This window comes from Phaenicophaeus curvirostris, chromosome 9 (genome assembly GCF_032191515.1).
Source record: "Phaenicophaeus curvirostris isolate KB17595 chromosome 9, BPBGC_Pcur_1.0, whole genome shotgun sequence".
NCBI classification, from domain to species: Eukaryota; Metazoa; Chordata; class Aves; order Cuculiformes; family Cuculidae; genus Phaenicophaeus; species Phaenicophaeus curvirostris.
In genome coordinates this window covers 13431519-13449143 of record NC_091400.1, presented here as the reverse complement: position 1 = coordinate 13449143, position 17625 = coordinate 13431519, and the positions used below count along the sequence as shown (strand labels likewise).

At 45.0% G+C, this 17625-nt stretch overlaps 1 protein-coding gene across 1 annotated transcript in view; it reads left to right on the top strand.

Moving 5' to 3' along the window:
- Nucleotides 1-17625, top strand: part of ENTPD1 (ectonucleoside triphosphate diphosphohydrolase 1) — a 32760-nt gene that overhangs the window by 10286 nt on the left and 4849 nt on the right. Inside the window, exons 2-9 of the mRNA XM_069863236.1 lie at nucleotides 11281-11418; nucleotides 11815-11932; nucleotides 13160-13310; nucleotides 14198-14357; nucleotides 14971-15207; nucleotides 15728-15988; nucleotides 17046-17165; nucleotides 17363-17500. Of these exons, the coding sequence (XP_069719337.1) occupies nucleotides 11305-11418; nucleotides 11815-11932; nucleotides 13160-13310; nucleotides 14198-14357; nucleotides 14971-15207; nucleotides 15728-15988; nucleotides 17046-17165; nucleotides 17363-17500 (1299 nt within the window). The 5' untranslated portion in view covers nucleotides 11281-11304. The remainder of the gene's footprint in view (nucleotides 1-11280; nucleotides 11419-11814; nucleotides 11933-13159; nucleotides 13311-14197; nucleotides 14358-14970; nucleotides 15208-15727; nucleotides 15989-17045; nucleotides 17166-17362; nucleotides 17501-17625) is intronic.

Here is a 17625-nt window from a genome sequence, read left to right as displayed (position 1 = left end):
ACAAAAGAAAATAGGAGGACAAGGAAAGTTGTTACATGTTTTCGATGACGGAAAATGCAAAGGTGAAACTACCTGCTAGCCTCTTGCCTTCACCAATCCCACCTGAAAAAAGTTACCTTCTCGTGTGTCTGTGTAAAGGGAGAGCAGGTCATAGCCCCGGAGGAGAGTAGCTGCTGAGCGGCATCTGAACAAAGAGTGGCGTGAGAGCCCAGCCAACTTATAAATGGATTTTAAAGCTAGGACTGTAGCTCTGAGGAGACATATCTACAGATTTCTTTGCAGAGTAACCATACAGCTTGTCTTTCTCCTGTAGCCTGTTAGCCCTTATTTCCACACTTTACATCTCTTTAAATGAACCCCCCATCTCTTTGGGATCAAATCTTGCTATCAGTTAGTGTTATTGTCCTTATGAGTATCTGAAGTTTGAGTTATTTTTTGCATGATTGTTTTTTTCAAAGTTTTATTGTTTCCTGTGTAGGATGCTGGTTTCCATAGATACATTGGACATTGTTTATCTATCCTCCCTGCATGTGCAGTTCCTCCCAATGAATGATAGTGCAGTTTGCCACTTCTGCTTGAGGCGTTTGCTCCTTCATCTGTATCGGTGCTATATTGAGCATTTTAATGTTGTTCTAACGTGTCTTGTCATCTTTATATGTTGCCATGCATTCCTTTATGGCTTTCAATCCACATTATATAGTTCCTATCCCAGCCAGTTTAAAATTAAAATAACTGTTCATTGCATGTCTCTTTTAGCATTTTATACTGCTAATTGTTGGAAACTTTAGCTCAGCTTTCTCTGCTATGAGTAACTGTTAAACAGAACAGTGTTTTATTTTTGTTCTCCTTCCCCTCTTGAGAAATGATATCAAAGGAAAAAGTCTGGCCAAGTATTCAGGATTGGCATGGTCCTATCAGAGAGCTCAGCTAGCACTGACTGGTGCTGCTTGAGGTGTCTCGCATGAGTTTTGTCTCTTTATCCTGTTTCTATATCGTTCCAGAGGAAGTCATATGTCCTGAACTGCAGAGGTAGATGCTAATACGAGTTACTACTTGGCATTTAGTGGTGAGAAATTTATGCACTATTTAGTGGTGAGAAAGTTGACCACTATCAGTCTTCCCAAATCCTAGGAGAAGCCAAGAAAAATCTGGATGCACATAAGTTAGTGCTTTCTTCTTCAGTGGTGTTCTGCCCTTATCGGGCTATTTACTGCAGAAGTGGGGCTGTTCTGCTGATTCAGCATCACAAGAAGTGATGCCAGGGCAGCTCCAGGCCACACTTAAGGAATTATGAAGGCAACCATTAGAGTCATAAGTTTTCTCTTTAGCTGATTATAAATGGATTTGTTTTCTTTCTTGCTCCTTTGTCCCAGACCAGTTAATAAACAGCCTTTTCAGCACCCCTGCTCCTTCAGGAAACATGAGGAGAGAACCCTGTGCTCATGAACTTGGAGCAAGCACTGCAGCTGTGCTGGGGATCATGTGGCTGGAAGGCATTTGCTTGACCTTGGTACCTCCTGTAGCCAGAGGAGGAATAATGCTCAGAGAGCCTGGGAAATGCAGCAGTGGCAAGGAAGCAGCAGCCCTGTAGCTGCTTTTCATGTGGGCTCAGGTTTGCTGGCCATTCCTGCTGCTGAGGGGCTGTGCTTACCTTAACAGAGCCAGCTGATGGCTCTTTTCCATGCTATAAATCTCTTCTCTTTGCTGGCGTGGCCGTGTCACAAGCTTGTTGCTTCTTCAGCTGAAATAACCTCCATTTAGTTGGCATTTGACAGTGCAGAGTGTCGATTTCTCTGACCTGCTAAGTATCTTTGGAAACATAGGCTAAAGCATGGAGCAGAAAGCTGGAGACAACTGTTAACAGACTAGCTCGGGACTTCCCTGCCTGCACCTCCTTGCTGGGAACTTGAGAGCAGCTCATGCTCTTACTCATCTGTGGGAGATGCAGTGAGAAGTGAGAACTGTAAGTCCGTTTGCTGAGCCCAGTCCTGGGTGCAATCTCTGCAGATGCCTGGGAACTGCTGGATCACCCAGAGGTGACGGTGGATTAATGCCTCCACAGCAGCCCTGCCCATACAGTACACACCACACACAGGGCAGCTCAGGCTCATGTCAGAATGATGGGTTGCTGTGACCATCCCTTGTCCTTGTTACCACTCTGTGCCCATGCTGCCTTATCCATAATATTTCATGTCTGTATTTTGGACTATTATATTTGAGGCAAGGACTTTTTTTTCCTTGGGATAGGGGGCTAGGGAGGAAACCTGTTAGTAATGAAGACAAACAAATTGAAGGCCAAACTACAGTTTGATTATAAATGCTTTTCCTTTCCTGAGCCTAATTCTCCCCAGGATTCACTGCATGTCGCAGTAATAAGTAACCTGAACTTTAGAGATTAATGACATCCTGTGCCAGCCCATTCATCCAGCAAAATGCCTTTACTGTTTTGTTCCATGTCTGCATGAGGCTCCAGCCCTTGAAGGTGATCTTCTGACCCTGAAAATTTAGATTCATGTTTAACTTATTACCTTTGTAACCTTCAAGAAGTATTCTTTTTCTTACACTTGGGAACTTTGTCAAGGGCTGTGCCCCGCAACAGGCTTTGGTCCCATTTTCCTTCCCATTTGTTGCCTCGAAAAATACCACAGAGTAATTTGTTTCCTGCTATTTGAAATGGAAATTGTAGCAGCATGAGGAACAGAGCCTGATATTCATGCCAAATATCATGACCTGAAGTCTCCTCATGGTTTGTAAGAATCCTAGTTATTAAAGCTGATCTTTGAGAAATCAGTATATTTTTCTGCAAAGCCTAGACAGTGGATGCGCTCCTCAGCAGGAGACAGAAACTATTCCAGCTGTTTCCTGTCTTTGCTCTGCAATGAGGAGCAGAGATACCAGTGCTGACAGCTGGAGGTACAGTGGCAAATCTGGAAGTGTTTAACTGGAGAGCTATCTTTTTTATGCATGGAGTATTAACTCTAGCTGACTGAAAGGAGGCAGCAGGGCTGCTGCCCTGCTGGGATAGCAAGGGGCCTTTTGCTTCATCATTCTCTGCTCTAAGCGGGTACTGTGTATGTTCAGGGAGGAAGAACTCGCTGGAAATCTTGCAGGCCTGAGATACGCTTCTCTTAAAGAGCAAACCCCATGGAAATCACAATTGCAAGGGGTGGCACAATCCAGGTGTAGGCAGAATCCCAGGCACGGGTCAGCACCACAACAGTCCCCAGCATCTGTGCTCTCATGCAGGGCTGCTGGGGAACGGGCGTCATCTGTCATACTTGGCCTCATCAACCAGGGGCTCTGCTGATGCTGCACCAGCCTGGAACAGTGTTTATGCTTCTGCGGTCAGTCTCCAATGGTTTTCAGTCCTCAGTGGGAACTGAAACTTCAGGAGAAAAGCTGATTGCTTTGCTGTGCTGAAATCCTCGAGTAGCTCAGGTTCCCACCAGCTGCAGCAGCAAAGGCGGCTGCTCTGTTTGCTCGCATGCAGCCACCTTGTTTTTTTGGAGGAAGTGATGCCCTGAAGCTGGTAGTGTTGCTCAATGCAGAGGGCAATCCCAGGAATCCGAAATTCAGAGAAAAACACCCTTGAGTGTTATAAGGAGTGTGGCAGCCTCAGCCCCCTTGAGGCAGGAGAGGTGGACGGTGGAGACGGCACACAGGGAAACTGGTGGCTACTTGGAGGGTGTATTTTGACATCACTGTAAGTGCTGGATGCAGAGCTTGCTGCTGGTGGCAAGGGGTTTGAATGTGTTTTCTCTGCGCTTTTCCCCCTTGCCAGAATCTCCTGTTGGGCGTAGCAGTATTTACAGCACTCAGGACTTTGTTTTCCAGGAAGTTTCTGAACTTGCTGACCCAATGTGGGTATTGAAGGGGGGAAACAGTTGTTCTGGAGGCTGTTTCCTCTGTCTTACTATGACAAATTCTACATCCCTCTGGTGCAAGTGGCTGAGGGGGCACGGGGAAGGGCGGGCTGTACTGGTTTGCTGATGTGACTCACACATCACCACTCTGCCTATTAAAGCAGTGGCCCTGCAATAAATAAATAGTTCTACACAATAGCTGCTGGGGGGTGAACTGGAAACATGCCAAAGTGATGAGTGAAGGTTAGTGCCCTTACCAGGCAAGGGCGTGACTGTAAGGAAAGTTGATACAATGGTGGAATTTGGTGAATGGCAGAGTAATTCCCTAAAACTGAAGGTGACCATCTCATGGTTTGCAATGCATTACTTCTAGCATAAGGGAAATGTATATTGCTCTCAATCTCAATAGAGAAAGAAATGTTGCTGTGAAAGTAATGAATTATTATACAAGTAATGCGCACTTATTCTATGTCAACAAATAATGTCTAGGAGCTCTCAAAATAAATTATTTCCCAAATTTAAAAATTCTTGAACTGATTCAGGGAAGTATTTAAAATAGCCAAATAGGAATGCTAATCAGAAGCAACCTATTCACTTCTTTTTTGATTCCCCTAAATCCTTAATTCCAACAGTTGAAAGTTATGCTAATTTGAAAAATGACGTCTCTGAAGGATACATATTTAGGGGAGGAAAAGGAGGCTGCAATTAGTACAAATTTAAAGTTGAAAAGAGTAGAAGATGGTCAAAAGAAGCATAAGGAAAAGATTATGGCCTGAGATTTAATAGCGTAGAGGAATTTAAGGATAATGAGTACAATAGGAAGCCTAGCAGCACCATTGGCCCGTTGCAAGTCAGCATAGTGGAACTACCAGTAATAACAAAACTGAAAAAGTGTCAATGCTTAATGCTTCTTTTTTCTCCAAAAGAAAAACAAGTGTCATAACATCATATGATAACCAAGTATAGACAAGTAATAACTTGGGTGATAAGCTGGGAAGTGGGGGGAAGCTGTTGTGAATTCACTGGATATTTTCTGATAAAACTTCAAGCTTTGGGGCTAATGGCAATAAATCTCCAGTTAAATTATAGCTTTGATGGGCTGGTAGCAAATTAATACCAGAAGTTGTCTTATAGGAGACTGATGTAACTGATAACAGTTGTTTCTTCTGATTTGAAAACCCCTTTGATGTGTGAATCCTAAAGAAATGAGCACAAATAGGCTACAGGCTTAGAAGCCCAGTAAACATCATGTAAACGTGAAATTAACTGTCTGAAGGGTATTGTGTCAGCAGTATCCTGCTATTTGCTGGTTGTATTTGAGAATATTGAGTATCTCAGTCTTACTGCTAGGATGTAAGCTGAAAGAATGTCTTCCCACAGAGAGACTACTTGATGAACAGGCATTGGGAAGCCTTTGGATGGGGATGGTGTATAATATCAGGAGTGAGGGGTTATAATGCGGAGATGGGAGGCAGTATGAATGCCCTGTAATGCAGCCAGGACAGCTGAGCAGCACACCCAGCACTGCCGGGTGCCATGGGAAGGTCTCTGACAGGGAATCTGGTTTGTGCACAGGGTGAATGGGAAATATGCTGGTGGAGCAGCCTGGGTCATGGGGGTTGCTGCCCAGAACACCCTGGATATCATGCCTCCAGCATTAGACCTGCACTGCAGGGTTGGTATAAGCAGGGCAATGGGACTGACCTGAGCACAAAGCCGCTCTGCACTGCCGGCTGAGCAGGCAACTGCAGAAGGGAGAGAATGGGCCCGTGTGCTGCCTGCTCCTTTGTGTTTGTCTCTTGCTGCTGCTGCTTGGCTTTTGCAGCCTCTAGCACCCTCCAGCTCTCCAGGATTGCCACGTGCTTTTCTCTTTTCCAGGAAAACAGAGCTCCTCCAGTATGTCTTGTGTGATTTCCCAGGATTGTATCCCAGTCACAACTCTAAAAGCAGCAAAAGGATGAGGTGATCCCACCCCGAGCAATGTTGTACTTATGGATAGCATATAGCAGAGTGGTTGCTGTGGCTCAATTATCTCCGAATGTAGCCTGGAGCTTTGCTGGGGGAAGAAGGGAACCGGTTTATTCAAATGCATGTGTATCCCATGAGGAAAGCATATGCATTGTATTGGTCTTTGCTAATAGCATGGCTTATGAGTGCAGTGCCCTTCTTTTGCTAACTCCCTGCCTTCTGAATCAGGGAAACAGAGCTAGGAAAAAGTCCTGGAGCCACCCCTGCCCTGAGGCAGGATCAGCTGCAACAGCCCTTGCAGATAGAGACTTCATTTGTCTGAAGACAGCAAACGTGTCTCCCTTGCTCTTCTGTTTCTAAAATAAACAATCCCATTCCTTCAATCTTTCTTCATACATCAAGTTTATAGACTTCTGATCTTTCTTCTTGTTCTCTTCTGGAGTTTCGCCAAGTGGTCGACATCTTTCCTGAAAGGCAGTGTCCAAACTTGGGCATAGAACTTCACAGGAGGTTTTACCAGCATTAGTTGGAGGGAAGGACTACTGAAAAGCGCTATAGCTGCAAGAACGTTTTCTCTGGAAGTGCTGCTTGAGTGATTGCTCACCATACTGTCTTTCAGTTATGGCTATTTTCTAAATGTTGTATTTGTTCTTGTCATTACTCAAGTTAGCTGGATGTTTTCCCCAGGCTTTCCCCTATTTCTCAGATTTATTTTGAATTCCAGTCCTATGTGTCAGTGTGCTTTTGCTCCCAGCTTGGTATTATCACAGGTAGAGACACATTCTTTACTCCATCTGCCAGCTCACGAACACACATGTGTGTGTGCACGTGGCAGAGACTACTTTAATCACTCTGCCCATATGCGTATTCTAAGACAAACCTGAACCTCTTATTAGCCTAAGAAAAGATTTTTCCAATATATTGGCCTGAAACAGGTGTTTTACATTGCTTTGCGGCAAAATTTTCCTAGGTAACTTGTACAAGAGCATGTTTGAATTGAAAAGGCAGATGAAGAATGAGTAAGAAGTCAAATGGGAACAAAGAAAGCTTTCACTCTTCTGAGTATTTGTGAACTCAGATGTTTGGTTGCAGTGAGTCTGAAGACAGGAGTGCCTTTTAGGTAGTGTGCCTCAAAATCTGATGCCAATTCAGCAACCTCGCTTAGTGTGCAATTCAGCCTGATAAGCTTCATGACAACCAAAATGTCATTTTCCCTCAGCATGGGGATAATGTGTGTCTCTCCTGTCCGCCTTGAAGAACAACAGCACTGACTGCTCCCATCATCTTTCTCTGTAATCACTGCTGGCAGAGCTTCATAGACATGAATTCCTGGAGTTAGTAAATGTGCACAGACTGCATTGCCAGAGCCCCTGTCTACTGGGCACTCTGCTGCCCTGAGTTATTTTAGTCTGCAAGCACTTGCCCTGGTAGATGCTCCTTCTGCCCAAAGTGTCCACCCTGTGCCACAGAACTAGACACGGGTGCTGGATGCATTCAGACTGCTGAAGGATCCAGGCACCCTTCAGCCACAGGCTTCTGTGCTCTTTCAGCTGGCAGGCAGGCAGGCAAGTTGTTGCTCCTTGGTTTAAAAATACACTAGCATCTGACTAATTTCAATCCATGCTTTCCCTAATTTCTCATTCTTCAAGTATGCCTGTGTCCCTTTGAGGTAGGTCATAATTCAGTGGCTTCTCATCACTGTGCTATGTCTTTCTCATATGTTTAGGTTCAGGAGCTCTGCAGGCTATATTCCTATCTGCTGGGCTACGTGATTGCATGGGCATACAGCAGCTCTTCCCTAAAGGCCAAGCATGTGCTTAGGAAACCAGTTATTGGAGAGACTCCCAACAGACTGCAGCAGCAACGTGGGTGATCAGCAGCAGGGGTAGCTGCCAGCTGATGGAGAGGATTCATAAGACGCCGTCTTATTCTCTGTCGTCACTCCAAGCCTTGTGGGCAGCAGGCAGTGTGTCTTGGAACTCCCTTTGCTTACAGCATGTAGCAGGACTAATTTAATTAAATGTGATGAAATGTGGGTTTGCTGGGATTACATGGAGGAGGTACTGGACTGACTTAGCACTGGTCATGATGGTAGGTGATCGTGTGTCTGAGTTAGTATAGGTCCCCACCTCACTCTGTTCAGGCTGAAACTGTATCATCTCATAGTGTAAAGGGTACGTTACTCTGCAAGGCTAGTCTCCTTGCAGCTCTGGTCAGAATGCTTACAAATAAAAGCAGGTTATTCTCTGCAGAGAAGGTCTACTAGACTGTTCAGGCAGATGGAGAAGGCTGGAAAGGCAAACATCCAGAAATGCTTATAATTTTGTTAAGAGAATAAATTCCAAGAGGATTGAGAGCTACAGAAATTTTGAGACAGAGATGGAACAAGGAGGGAGTAGGCTGGCAATAAATAAATTAAGGCTGAAAACGAGAATGTTTCTGACCATACAGAAGTGTGCTGGGAGCATAAAGATGGTGTTGGGACCTGTCTCTATCGGTGTGGCACACGTGCAGTGGAAGAGTGATGGCCTTGAAATACAGCCTCCTGTCATCCCCTCTGTAACAGGCTGAGCATGAGCATCCAAAGAGAAGAGCAAACTATTAATATTAGCTGTTGTGCTGAATCAGAGCTTACAACAGTCTTTGTAATTATTAGAGATGAACTGAGCACGGGTTTGAACTTTGCGCAGCATCTCTCCTTTTCTGCTTGACGATCTTAATTTCAGTCCTTAAGCAAGCCTTAGCCTCTTCTTGTTACATCTCTAAAAGCAGCTGGTTGCCTGATTGCTTTTAACATTTGTTGCTAAGTCGTGCTAGTGAGAAGGGAGTTGGGAGGTGGGCAGCCTTGGCTGTGAGTGACATCTCCTGGCGTGCAGAGCTGCCAGTGACTTGGCTAATGTTGGCTGGAGAAGCAGTTTCCAGTTTGCCTTGAGGCTCTGGAAGAAGCTGAGGATGATCCTGCTTCCTTGCCTTCCCACAGGTCTGCCTCACACGCTGGTATGGTCCTTCCTGGATTATTCACTGAAAGCAAGAGGCTTTCTGCAGCCAAACCGCTGTTAGCTGAAGTGTTTGCTAACATTCTCGGTTGATAGCTAACTCAGAGACAGAAAGGCTATTAGATCTGTTTATGTTCTGAGACCTGCACTGATCACTGGATGGAGTCAGTGGTACCCGCTACCAAAAGAAAACCCACGGGCACCAAAATAAGAAACAGGCAGAGATGCCTGTTTGCATGGCATTCAGCAGCATCAACACAGGGTGCAAAGGAGCTGGAGGAATCTAGGGAATAAGTTAATTCTTTAGCCACTGCAGGACTTGCAGTTGCGTGTAGAGCTGATAAAGGTGTAACCAAGTGTACAAAAAAGGGAACTTGTCCAAACACTTCACCTTTCTGAGCAAGTGGTGGGTGGATCTTATTTTAATTACATTTAATTCTTATCTGGACTTACAATGTTGTGGGTTTGGGTTTTTTTAATAATCAAAAATTCATGTCTGTACACTTTCAGTGCTATTTGGAAGATTATTGCTTTGCTAGGTTACCTTCTGGATTATGATTATTGCTTTATACCTTTTCTTGTATGAAATAGTTCAACAAAATTCTGCTTGGTTCTATTAGAGTTCACACAGATAGATGCTCTGGTATGAGATACAGCAATGAAATCCCATATTTACAACACGCAGAGGATTAAAAAGTGCTCATGATACTAATCTAAAATTCAGCAGGCAAAATTTCATGTTCAGGGTTAAGGAAACAATGTGCCTTGGAAAAATGACTAATCTCAGGTTGCAGGTGGGATGCAGACAATTATCATTATGCCTCTGCCTACAGACAAGGGATTTCTGCAGTTGTTTATTTAGTTGGTCTGTTACAGAAAGAAAATCATTCCTACTTTCTGCTAACGCTGCTACTTCCAGAGTGAGGCTGCTGAAATAATATCCATCACAGAGAAAGTTTAGAAATATTAAAATTGATACAAAGTCACCCATCCTTCAATCCTGTGAAAGTAAACACCAAAAAAAGTTTTTAGAAGCTGCCTCTAGACAAGATCTTAGAGTAAGTGTGGCAATAGTTATGTGGATGTGCTGTGCAACTGTCAGCAGCGGTTTCAGTTTTCAGGCATGCTATCTTCATATCTATACTGTGCAGTTAATTATACATTATAGCATACTGCTCTCTCCAATAAGAAGAAAAGTCTCCCAGCCATCCTGCTCTGCTGTTTCTAGTCACTTCAAGCCAGGAGTTCTCAGGCCTTTTTGAATAAAGCTGTATGAAATACATTCTTACCTCCTGCTGTCTGGTATGCGCAGTAGACTATTTTTTTAACCTGCGTTCTTGGAGATATTGGCAAGCACTCTGTGTCTCTAACAGGCACTCATAAAACACGAGCATAACAAGCTTCCACATTTCACGGTTAACCTGAACAGATTTAAACATGAGCACAAAGAGAGGAAGCACAAAGCTCCAGGTCAGTCCTAGATTTCCCATGGACCTTCCCACAAGGAGATCTTCAAAACAAGTCCTCTTGGAATTTTAGGTGCCATTTTCTCTAGGTAGGTGGGAAGATATTATTTGTCTACAGTTAGAGATTTCCAGAGGTGTGTTGTTTCTTTTCACTTGAGCTAAATTCTAAAAATAACTCTGGGCTTTTGGGGTCATCTATAAGTTTGGGTAACACTTTGTATAGTTCTGGCACCTGGAACTGACTTTCATGTGAAACCAGAGTGGTTAGAAAATGACCCTGTTCCGAGCATGAATACTTTTCCATGTTTGCATGTGTGATGTGGGGTGCCAAGATGGATTTGGAGCATCGACCCTGTATCACCTGAGGGCTGGAGAATGACCTCTGGGACTCCAGTTCTGGCATTTAGGTGCAAAGCAGGTTCAGTCACCTTACTTTCTTGAAGCATGAAGATATTGATGTGTTTGTCTGCACAGAGGTGTTATCACCCTGGATGACCCATAATGTACTCCTAAACACCTCCTGAAGTATTTGTGTATAAGAAGAGAAATTAATATCCATATGAGTAGTCCAACAATCAGTGGGTTTGAGTATGGGGCATCAGTATGGGTAGAAATGGACTTCATATTGTAGTGGGAGTAGGTATGTCCTCTAGAATATTGAAGCTATTTGTTAGTTATAAGTGTTGAATTTACAGCTAGATTATAAATCTGGAAAATATATTCACTGATATATTTTCTAGAGCTTTGTGTTGTGGATGGTCTTTTTGTTAAACAGTTACCAAAATGACTGAGCCTAATCTGTGAGGTGAGATTTCCACCACGGGTATATGAAGGAGAAACCAGAGCAAGAATCAGAGGATCTCTGCCTCTAAGAGATCCCCACACAAGGCAGGTGCTTCATAGTGGAAAGGGGCTGCAGGAGTGTGCCTGAAGAGCTCTGGGGTGAGGTAAGATGGGCTGCTGGGATACTGTCATCCTGTTTCTGCTCTGGTCACAGGTACCAAACCAAAGATGTCCTGGACAAGAAAGATTCTACTCTTCCTGGGATTCCTCTCTGCTTTGGCTGTAATTGCTTTAATTGCTGTAGCAGTGACCCAAAACAAGCCACTTCCGAAGAATATTAAGGTATGATAAGCTGAGGCTCTTCTAGGAAAACAAGCCAGGGTGGGAGGTTAAGGCATCCATGGTACTCCAGGACACATTGCTGCCTTTGCTGGGTCTGGATAATCTCTGACTTTGTGCACCTCAAGCATCCCCTATTACATCTTCAAAATAAAAACAGATACGGCTTCACAGGGGATCATCTCCTAAATAATAAGTCCCAACTTTGCTGCTCCTCTGTTCTTGTATCCTTTGATGAAAACTTTGCATGAAAGCACAGCTGAGGAGGGGAATGATACAGCATGTTCCCACAGCTGCCAGACGGGCTGTTCGTTTCTGGTCCACTCATGTGTGGAGATCAGCGCATGCTGGGTCTGGTTTGGTGTCTCAGGTGCAATGACAGCTCTGTTTTGCCCACAGTATGGGATTGTGCTGGATGCGGGGTCGTCCCACACTAACCTGTATGTGTATGAGTGGCCAGCAGAGAAGGAGAACGACACTGGGGTGGTGCAGCAGGTGGAGGTGTGTAAAGTCGAAGGTAAGAGGAGAAAAGGGAGCTGTGGAGGTGGTGTGGAATGAAGAAGAGATAAAGCAGCCTAAGGGAGGGGGAGGAGAAACTTGGAGGAAGAGGTCAATCGTTAAGACGATTATAGATCTGTGGGCTAATGTATATCCCACCACTTCCCATGGGGATCTGTATGTGCCTGACCTTCCTGAGAGGAAAGCTGGATCCGCTTTTACTTTTGATTTTAGGATGCTTAGAAGTGCTTCTTGGAAAGATCTACACTAAGGAATGTGCTCAAATAAATAAAATATCTGCACGTACCCTTGCCGAATTGCCAATGAATGTCAGGCAGTGGAGAGGGGAGGGCATGGTTTGTTCTTTTTCAAGGCCCCTGCGCCAGCTGGCCACTGGGCTTGTAGTCCAAGGTTGCTTAACTTACACATGTCATGGTTTATTTTTGTATTCTATTTAATTGCTCGTAGATATTGTACAGTTTAGAAAGGAATAAATTAAGGATGCCCAAGGATGTACATGACAAGGAACAGAGTAGACTATTGTGGATTGCTGCACACTGAGGGGAGGAGAAGTGTTGTCAGAGCCTGTCTGGGGTCTTTTCAGGCCTGTCTGCAGCACAGGGGAGAGTCACACTTAGTGAGTTGCTACGATAGCTACTTAGCACTGCAGCATTCCCTGCCACAAGCAGCATGCTGAGCACTTGGCAACCCAGAACAAGTGCAGAGCAGGCTTCCCTGCTGCCCACGCAGGCCCTTGTCCAGGGTGCATTTGGCAGGGAGGGGCAGTTAATTCTTCTTTGGGTTAGCATGAAAGGAGGTAGCTGCAAAACACTTAGTGCTATGTGTACAATACACAAACAAATGACAGCATCCTCTGCCCAAAAACCCAGAGTAGTGAAGGGTCAGGGATTTTCAGGCACAGATCCAGGGTACATCCAGGCAAAAGCAGAGATGAGTCTGCAGATGTCCAGGACGTACTAAGCAAGCCATGTGTCTTGCTGCAGCCCTCGTCACTAGTTCATAGCCTGCTTCATAGAGAGCAGGTGGCAGATGCTGGGCCCTGTGGCCATCCCTCCATGCATTGGGCTTACTTGGTGCTGTGGCATTTCTAAAACTCCCTAGAAATGGGGTGGTTGAATTTGATGTTGCTCTCTGCAATAGTGATATGGTGTAACATGACTACTCATGACAGCACTCTGGGGTTACACTTGGAGCTTGAGCAGTGAAATGTCCTTATTTCTTGCAGGCCCTGGGATCTCAGGTTACTCCCATGCCACAGAGAAGGCAGGTCCCTCTCTGGCACAGTGCCTACGACAAGCAGAATTGGTGGTTCCCTCAAAGCAGCACCAAGAGACACCCGTCTACCTCGGAGCAACTGCTGGCATGCGGCTTCTCAGGTACTGCAGGGCTTGTTCCCTTTCCCTTGCAGCACTGCTCCTGAGACCACCACAGACACTCAGTGGGGGCTTCTTGGGCAAAATCCTTGGACACGCTGCCAGCTCATCCTTTGCCCAGGTACACTCTTCTGCCACTGGTCTCTCTGAGCCTTGTGTCTTCCTGGGCTCTTCCTCTCCTTACCCAGAAGGTCCGTTTCCCCTCACTCCAAAATTTCCATCACCTCCAGCATCCACATGCAGTGCAGAAACATCAGAAGGGTAGCAGTGCCCAAACGGATGCTCAGACATCTCCCCACATGAACGTGATGCTCAGACATGCCCCACAGTCTGGTATTAGGCCTGACCCGAGAATTTTGTGCCTAACCATGTTGCATCTCCCCACATACCTTGACCTAGCTTGACACCATCAGAGCTAAGGTAACTTTATAATCATATATCCTTTAATTCAAATGTATGACTTCCACAGGGACACCCTGGACCTCTTGCCTGGCTGGGACAGGGAGTTGATTATATGTTTGTTATCTGGGGAGTCTCCTTGGGGGTACCAGAGGGCACAGATTTCATCTGTAATGTTGGTGATGAGAGGGATCTTCCTGATCCTGTTCCTACCAAGGCATGTGCTCCAGGACAGCAAGGGAATTCTGGCCTCTGCTCTAAGTCCTGCTCTCAGCTGTGGGATCTGTAAACATCAGAGCTGGTGGCAACTGTGCTGTCAAGGTGTGACAGAGAGGGATGTGGCTAGTCAGAGCCAAATGTACCTGTATGAAGGACTCTTCTGTTATAATTAATGCTTAGTGAGGATTTGCAGCTGCTTGCTCAGAATAAAGCCCATGGGCTGCAGAGAGCTGTCAGCCAGAGTCACTCCATCCTTTCTTCCATTCATCCAGCTTGGAGAATAAAAGTGCAGCTGACAAAGTCTTGTCCTCAGTAGAGAAGACGCTACGCTCAGCTCCCTTCAACTTCCAGGGTGCCAGAATCATCAGCGGTCAGGAAGAAGGAGCCTATGGGTGGATCACCATTAACTACCTGCTGGGCAATTTCAAGCAGGTACCGTATCAGTGAAAAGTCCATAATCATCAGCTTGCAGTGCTTTGTAAATCATGCCTTGCAGGAGAGGGATGTAGGCACTGTCTTCCCTTGTGAACCATTTAGCAGGAAGCTGCACATCTTGCCTCAGCGATTACTGTACGTACATCCTGATACCAGTAGGTACCACTGTAATCAGGCTTAAAGCCTGAAATAAAACACCAAGATCTTCAATAACTTCACTTGGGTACAGTATCCTTCTTGCTTCCCGATTTAAAATATTTCTTTACCTACAGAGTTTGATAATGGTTATTTACTTTTGAGCATATAAATCACCTGGGAAGTAAAACAGTAAATTGATTGGGTTTTTTCACATAACAGTTGTATTGAATTTCATATTCTTAATTCTTCTGCAAACACTCATACATAATCAATCTTCTGCTTTCCTGAGCCTGTGTCTTTTTCTTGTGTCTTGTTGCAGCTCTCATCTTGTGCCCCCTTCCAGGTCTTCCTGCCGCGCTTCTGTTCTGTCTTTCTCTCTCCTCATAGGTCTTTCTCTCTCTAATTTTTTTTTCCCCTCCCAAATAAATCTTCCCCATGCCTGATGTGTCTGGTTTACTTTTTTTTTTTAAAGTCTGGCTGGACAAAACTTATATATTCCCTGAAATCCCTAAGTGAGACATCAGGAGCCTTAGACCTTGGAGGAGCCTCAACACAGATTACCTTTGTACCAAATGAACTCTCTTCTGAGTCCCCAGAGAACCTGCTTTACTTCCGTCTCTATGGAAAGGATTACCAAGTGTACACACACAGCTTCCTCTGCTATGGGAAGGATCAGGCTCTGCAACAGAAACTGGCCAGAGACTTACAGGCAAGTACATCTGTAATTGCAGGTGGAGATCCTGGACCCTCCCCGCTTTGACATTATGATGCTGTAAAAGTTACTGTGTCCCAGCTAAATGTCTCATCCCTTCATCTGGATTTGGGAAATGTCATTATCCTCCATAAAGACTGGGCAGATGCCTGTAAGGATGTCAGTCAACATTTTTAAAAGTAGTACCAGTTTGAGGTGCCTTGATTCTTGGGCATAGGATAGCAGGAGTACAGTGCTCAACTGAAGTACTCGGTGAGGTGATGTTTCACCGTCTGAGAATCCCAAATCAACAACAGCTTCACAAAATATGGCTGAAAGTAATTTGCATAGGGTATTACAGGGAGGCTGTGGCAGTACCCATGTCTCCCAGATCACAACCAATGCCTTAAACCATCCTCATTACTTTGACTGAATGTGTGTATCTTGGTGTGATATACTGTGACAAGTGCCCTGTGGCTCTTTTCCAGGGTATTACTCTAGAGTGAAGTGTAACAACTTGGGTTGATTTTACTTTCAGAATGTGGAGAACAGCAGCCTCCTTGATCCATGCTTTCACCAGGGGTATCAAAGGACTATAAATATAAACGACTTCTTCAAAAACCCTTGTACATCAGTCAAGAAAAAGCAATTCCCTTTCAGCCAGCTGTACATACAGGGAGAGGGGGATTATCAAAAGTGCCGAAGAAACATTCAGAAACTCTTTAATAAAACCAGTTGTCCTTACTCCAGTTGCTCCTTCAATGGGATCTACCTACCTCCATTACAAGGGGACTTTGGGGTAAGTCTTCGTCTTCTGCATCCCTCTATAACTCAGAATATCAGAAAAGCAAAAATACAGAGCAATGCTAGAGTGTATTCTTCATAGCAGGAAGTCATGTACAAGATGTCTTTTTGGACATGTTACTAAAAAAGTAGTGCTGTACTTGCTGTGAGCATAGCACATGTAAGGCCTACCCCAGTACTACCAGTACTGTACCGTTCCCATTCTAACTCATCTCCTCTAGGCATCTCCTTGGCAAGCTCCATTTACTGATTCATTTTTAAGCAGTCCTTCCTGATCGCCAGCACCAGAGACAGGAGAGCCTGTTGCAGGCTGTGTGTGACATGCTGCTCCTGTAAATCTTGTCTCCTGAGGTCAGTGGTCGTTCCAGAGCTGCAGTTCATCCAGAAGTGTGCGAGCACTAAACTGAAACCAGTCAGTTAGCTCACTGATCTCCTTCCCAGGTGTGATGAGGAGGCAGTGCATGCTCTGAACACACATCATGTCTGACACAACACTGAACATCAGTCCCAGAGCCACAAAACTTCAGTGGCTGTGAGGCTCTCTAGAGGGACTATTAATACTCCCTTGCACTGTTCATAAACCGTGCCCTACTTATCAGCTCTTGACCGTGGTCAGAGATGGGGTTTCTGGACTTTGGATTATATACTGGGGGCGTGTACAGTCCTTTCAGATCATCACCTCTGCTGTTTGTGGTGATATTGGCTGCACGCTCAGCTCACTCAGTTGCCAAAATGGGATCACAATTGCTATGGGCAAGCAGTTTTCACCATGTGCCACCAGTGTGGAGAGAGATAGATTTACTGAAGTACTTCAGGATTCTGTGGTCATTGAAGCTCCTACCTCCATCTTCATTTTGGGATCTCTAGCTTTCATCAGCTTTGAGGAGTGTGTCTCAAAACAACATTGCTCTTGAAAATATAACTACTTTTGTGTGTACAGTGTTTCTTCTTATATTTCTATATCTGTAAGTAAAAATATTTTCTTTTGTGAGATTTCTGCTGTCCTGCTCATGCTGAGGCCCTGTTAGGTTAAAATATTATTTCTCTTTCAGGCTTTTTCTGCTTTCTACTTTGTGATGAACTTTTTGAACCTGACCAGCGAACAAAGCCCCGTTGCCCTGGACAAAGTGGCCAGCACCATTGAGAGCTTCTGTTCCCGGCCTTGGGATGAGGTGAGCAGTGGTGCAGCAGTGGGCTGGGGCTGCAGGGTAGCAAGAGCTGCGTATATTTTTCTGTAGGATAAAGGGTGGGGGGCAACTTTCAAGGCAAGAGGGGAAAGATCCTCCCAGCACTTGCAGTGGATGCTTGGACACAAGCTGGAGCAGGAGGAAGCTGTGTTTAACAGCCTGTTGGCTTCTTCCTTCCCTAGGTGAAGACAACGTATCATCAAATAAAAGAAAAGTACCTGAGTGAATATTGCTTCTCTGGAGCCTATATCCTCTCTCTCCTGGAAAATGGCTATGAATTCACTGAAAAGAGCTGGCAAAGAATCCATTTCCTTGGAAAGGTTTGTTTCATGGTGGGGAAGGCACTACCCCAGCTGCCAACTGCAACTGCTGCTATACAGCCCTTTTCCCCCAAGGCTGCCACTGCCCTGGCAACACCATAAGCAGCCCCTTCACCTCCCAGTGC